Source organism: Pistacia vera, unplaced genomic scaffold (genome assembly GCF_008641045.1).
Source record: "Pistacia vera cultivar Batoury unplaced genomic scaffold, PisVer_v2 Contig347, whole genome shotgun sequence".
NCBI classification, from domain to species: domain Eukaryota; kingdom Viridiplantae; phylum Streptophyta; class Magnoliopsida; order Sapindales; family Anacardiaceae; genus Pistacia; species Pistacia vera.
The window spans coordinates 1,030,115-1,034,862 of NW_022196165.1; the positions used below are offsets into that span (position 1 = coordinate 1,030,115).

A 4,748-nucleotide genomic window follows, 5' to 3' on the forward strand; every position below is an offset into this window, starting at 1 on the left:
CTTCACCAACATTCATTAACATTTTCAACCATCAGAACTTATCAGCCAACAGAATTAGAATCATTCATTATCAATTTCACCAAAATTTCATCACATTCACTTCACCAACATGCATTATCAGGGGCAATCATCAAAATCATCAGTCAAAAAAAATTCACAAGAAATCAGGTTCACCAAATCTGATTAGAAATCTGCACTACCAGTTGCAGACTCAATACTGAAAAAACACCAGTTGCTGCAGAAAGTTACTGCAAATCAATAACCAATTTCAAGTTGGCACCATCAAAAAATCAGGTTACCAAATCTAATTAGAAATCTACACTACCAGTTGCAAACTCAATACTGAAAAAACCATTTGTTGCAGAAAGTTACTGCAGAATCAGTACCAGAATTCAAGTTGGCACCATCAAAAAATCAGGCTCACCAAATCTGATTAGAAATCTGCACTACCAGTTGCAAACTCATCTGAAAAACACCAAATGCACTGAAAGCTACTGCAAAAACAGTAACCAGAACTCAAGTTAGCACCATCAAGAATTGTCAGTTTTTGTCTGAGCTCACCTGAATTGAGCAGTTGAGAGAGGCTTTGTTAGAAGATCACAATTTGAAGTTTTGATGGTACATACTGACCACCACTTCTTGGCTAAAACTTGTTCACGAATAGTGTGCATCCTGTTCAATATGTTTCGTCCGTGCGGAAAACTAGATTAGAAGCAAGCGCTCCAACACTCACATTATCACACCATACCACCGAGTCATAGGAAAATTTAACCCAATTCAAAGCACTATTCTTAACCAGGCTACCTCATGTGCAGTTTGAGCAAGTGCTCTGTATTCAGCCTCAGTTGGACATGCTACCACTTTTTGCTTGTGAAAACTCCATTGAATAAGATTTGGACCTAAGAAAACACAACACCCACTTGTAGACCTTCGATCATCAGGACTACTTCCCCAATTGGCATCACTAACACTCAATGTTTAAGGATACTGGCTAAAATGGTAACCCAAACGAAGAGTACCTTTGTGTATCTAAGGATCTTCTTGCACGCTTGCCACTGCAGATTTGTTGGGGCTTGCAGTGTTGATTGAGTTTGTTGACAGGGAAGCTGATGTCAGGACGAGTAAGAGTTAAATACTGAAGAGCACCAATAGTGCTTCTGTATAAACTAGGATGTTTGAAAGCTGGACTTTCAAGGGAAGACACCTGGTACCAACAGCCTTGGAGTGGAGCACACATGGACTTCAAGCATATTAGTTTTCACAAGTAAATCAGTTGCATACTTAGTCTGTTTAAGATGAATACCAGCTGAAGTTCTATTGCTTCCAACCCAAGAAATACTGCAAAGACCCCAAAGTTTTCAATGCAAATTCACATTCAATATGTCATCATTGACTAATATAAGTGGAATTGGACTCGATAATAGATATCATCAACGTATACCAAAACTAAGTGAGGGCAGAATTTCCTTAAAATTAACAAGCTAGAATCTGAGATGGAGTTCTGAAATCCCTTAATCTGCATGTAGTTTTTAACTTGTCAAACCAGCCCTAGGAGCTTGCTTCAATCCATACAAAGCTTTATTCAGTTTGCAAATAAAGAGATGATCAGATGATTCAAAACCAGGTGGCTGTCACATGTAAACTGTCTCATTCAGTGTGCCATTAAGAAAGGCATGTTCACATCAATCTACTGAATGTCCCAAGCATTATAAACTGCCAACGTAAGAATAATACGAATGTGGATGGCTTGACGACTGGACTAATGTCAAAGTAATCCAATCTTGGTGTTTGTTGAAACCCCTTAGCCACTAGCCTGGCTTTGTATTTTTGGAGACTGCCATCTCATTGAATTTGTCCTGAAAACCCATTTGTTCCCCACAATATTCTATCGGAAGATGTGGAACAAGAAACCAGTGTATGCTGGACAGAGCATCAAACTCAACTTGCATGGCAGCTTTCCAAGCTAGACTTACAAGTGCTTTTATTGCAGATGTAGGTTCAGGTTCAATGATATCCTGACTATATAAGCAAGCTGAATGCACAAATGTCACCTTCATTTGAAACTGGATCAGCTAAATCATATGGATTAGATTTATTCTGCACAGCTGCTGCCAAGAATCCAATTTGTGTAGCAAAATTTCACCTTCATTTGAAACTAGACCAGCTGAATCATATGGATCAGATTTATTCTGCATAGTTACTGTCAAGAATTCATGTGCAGGTGCTGATGGTAATGTATGTGATGATATGTTGATTTGAGAAGTCTAAAAGGTTGCTACAAGGGTTGTATGAAGTGGTTCTGTAGATGGTGAGGTAGTAGTCATGGGTGCAGATGCTGATGGTAATATAGGTGAGCTGATATGTTGGTTTGAGATGGTATTTTTGAATTTTTGACTGTTTGGATGAAGTGAGATGATAGCAACTGTTGATCATTAAGGATAGCCTTGTTTGTAGGCTTTGTTACTGCATGAGGAACGGAGTAACTGAAGAAGATATGGTAGGATGAAACTGGGTAAATGAGACGAGAAGAGGTGTTGAAACTATCCTGTTCATTAAAGAAATCTATTTGAAGGAAGATGTGTCATAAGGATCAATAAACTGTGTATTTTGGAATGGAAACTCTATTTCATTAAAAGTGACACTAGATGTAACAATTTTTTTCCATATGCTCTTAACACTTATACCCCTTATGAACTAAACTATATCCTATAAACCACACTTGGAGGAATGAAAACAATTTATGACTGTTAAGTGATGAAGGTAAGGAACAAGTACATCCAAAACTTTAGACTCTCATAAACAGGCTGTTTGTGAAACAATTTGAAATAAGGAGTATCACCGTGTAAGACATCAATAGGCATTCTATGAATTAAGAACGTAGTAGTTTCAAATGCAAACCACCAATAATGCAGGGGCATATTGCATGTGCAAGCAATGTTAAACCGGTTTCTACAATATGTCTATGTTTGCGTTCACTACCCATTGTTGGTGAGTGTAAGCACATGAATGTCTAAATTGAATGCCTAAGTCATTTAGATAAGGAATAAGAGTTTTATACTCTCCTCCTTGATCAGATTGAAGACACTTTAGTTTAGTGTTAAATTGCCTTCCGCGAGGTGATGAAATTTAATATACAGATTTAACTTTAGCTTTTGTTTTTAAAGGAAAAACCCATGCAACCTACTGAAACTATCTAAAAACTGAACATAATACCGGAAACCTTCAATAGACACTGCAGGGGCAAGACCCCAAACATCACTATGAATTAAAGCAAGTGTTCAAAGCATGTGACTGGGAGGCAGGAAAGGGGTTCTGATGAAGTTTACCTAATGACATGCATCACAAGAAAGTTTCAGATTTTTGTAAATAGAAACTTATGAGTGAGAACCTGAAAAACTGGTCTGATTTTTTGAAAAACAGGAGTGGGGATGTCCTAATCTTCTATGCCAAATCATATGAGAAGAAAGTTGTTTATTCACGCAAGCATGAAGACTGGGTGGAAGTTCAACTTAACAGATTCATCTCATGCATATTAATATGTGAAACATTGGGTGCATTTTGTGTAGGGAATTGCACATTTTCGGGCAAACTTAGTTTTTCTGAATATCATGAGACAGTTCAGACTTAGAACATAAGTGCATCACTAACAGATTGTGTTTTAGGCTTATTCAAAGTAGTTACACAAGCAGATCGATTTGTCAAAATTATGCATGTTAGAAGCAGACATATCAACAGTAAATTTAAAATCAAAAACTAAAGCAGGTTGTGAATCACAAAATGATCAATTTTTTATTACTAAAAAACTGCAAATTTCTTTACATGATTTCGATGAACAGTTATTATAGTTTGCATTTGAAATGATTACACTGAGAGTTATCAACAGCAGATCACTAACCTATTTTGAAAACTAGGCCTATAGGACTGACTAAACAGTGACTCTCCGAGAATTGGACAGAAGATGCTACTTTATTAGATGATGAACTATAGTTAGGTGATCTGTGAAGCTGTGGAGGTTGAAACAGCAAAGAAACAGGCAGGTGGAATATTCAGTTGTACAGACCTCCTTTGCGCCCCTTGCTGTAACATGGCCTTTGTGATTTGTCCTTAACAACACAACAATTTGCATCAAACTCAACAATAACATTATTGTCTTTGGTAAACCTAGAGATGCTAAGTAAATTTTTTGTAATGTTTGGCACACAAAGTATATCATAAGATGTAAACATTTGGAATGCAATGAACTAGGTAAGATAGAATGGCCTGTATGAGAGATAGAAAGGTGCCACCACTGCCTACTTGAAGTTGAGCATCACCTGCATAAGTCTTGCTGATTTGTAGCTGTCCAAGATCAAGTTACATGATCAGTAGCTCCAGAGTCCTATGCCATGCTGGATCAGTGGAAGAGAAGGTTGTAGCACTATCAAACACATGAGAAGGTGGACAATAAGATTCCCAGATTTCCACATTTCCACCAATATCAGTAGAATCCGGCCCCTGGTCCATTAGAAACAAAATGGGCTTGACTTTAGCCAGAGTTCTACTGACTAGGTACTCCAAAAACAACCAACACCTGAAGTAGGAGCAAATGTATTGCTTGACTGTCCAATGGTGGAAGAAGGATTGAAATGTGTTGAACCACTGTTTGGACTGGTGATGAGTGGTCATTAGCAGTTGATTAGCAGCAGAGAAAACATTGTTTTGAGCATACTGAGATGCTGAGCAGGCTGAGGATAAGTTGAGCTCTGATA

At 37.8% G+C, this 4,748-nt stretch overlaps 1 protein-coding gene across 1 annotated transcript; it reads right to left on the reverse strand.

The window, feature by feature from the left end:
- Positions 1–433: 433 nt before the first annotated feature.
- LOC116139108 (uncharacterized mitochondrial protein AtMg00810-like) lies at positions 434–2,195 on the reverse strand. Its single transcript, XM_031424781.1, has 7 exons — positions 2,144–2,195; positions 1,814–2,032; positions 1,304–1,338; positions 1,020–1,204; positions 797–964; positions 562–702; positions 434–494 (listed from the first exon to the last, which is right to left on the reverse strand). The coding sequence occupies exons 1-7, from the start codon at positions 2,193–2,195 to the stop codon at positions 434–436; spliced, it is 861 nt and encodes a 286-aa protein (XP_031280641.1).
- Positions 2,196–4,748: the final 2,553 nt, after the last annotated feature.

Excerpts from the sequence above, each read along its gene's own strand:
- LOC116139108 (XM_031424781.1), bottom strand. The coding sequence starts at position 2,195 with ATGCAGAATAAATCTGATCCATATGATTCAGCTGGTCTAGTTTCAAAT. Across the intron at positions 965-1,019 it reads AGATCCTTAGATACACAAAG|TGATGCCAATTGGGGAAGTA; the intron begins GTACTCTTCGTT and ends ATTGAGTGTTAG. Across the intron at positions 703-796 it reads ACTGCACATGAGGTAGCCTG|TTTTCCGCACGGACGAAACA; the intron begins GTTAAGAATAGT and ends CTTCTAATCTAG.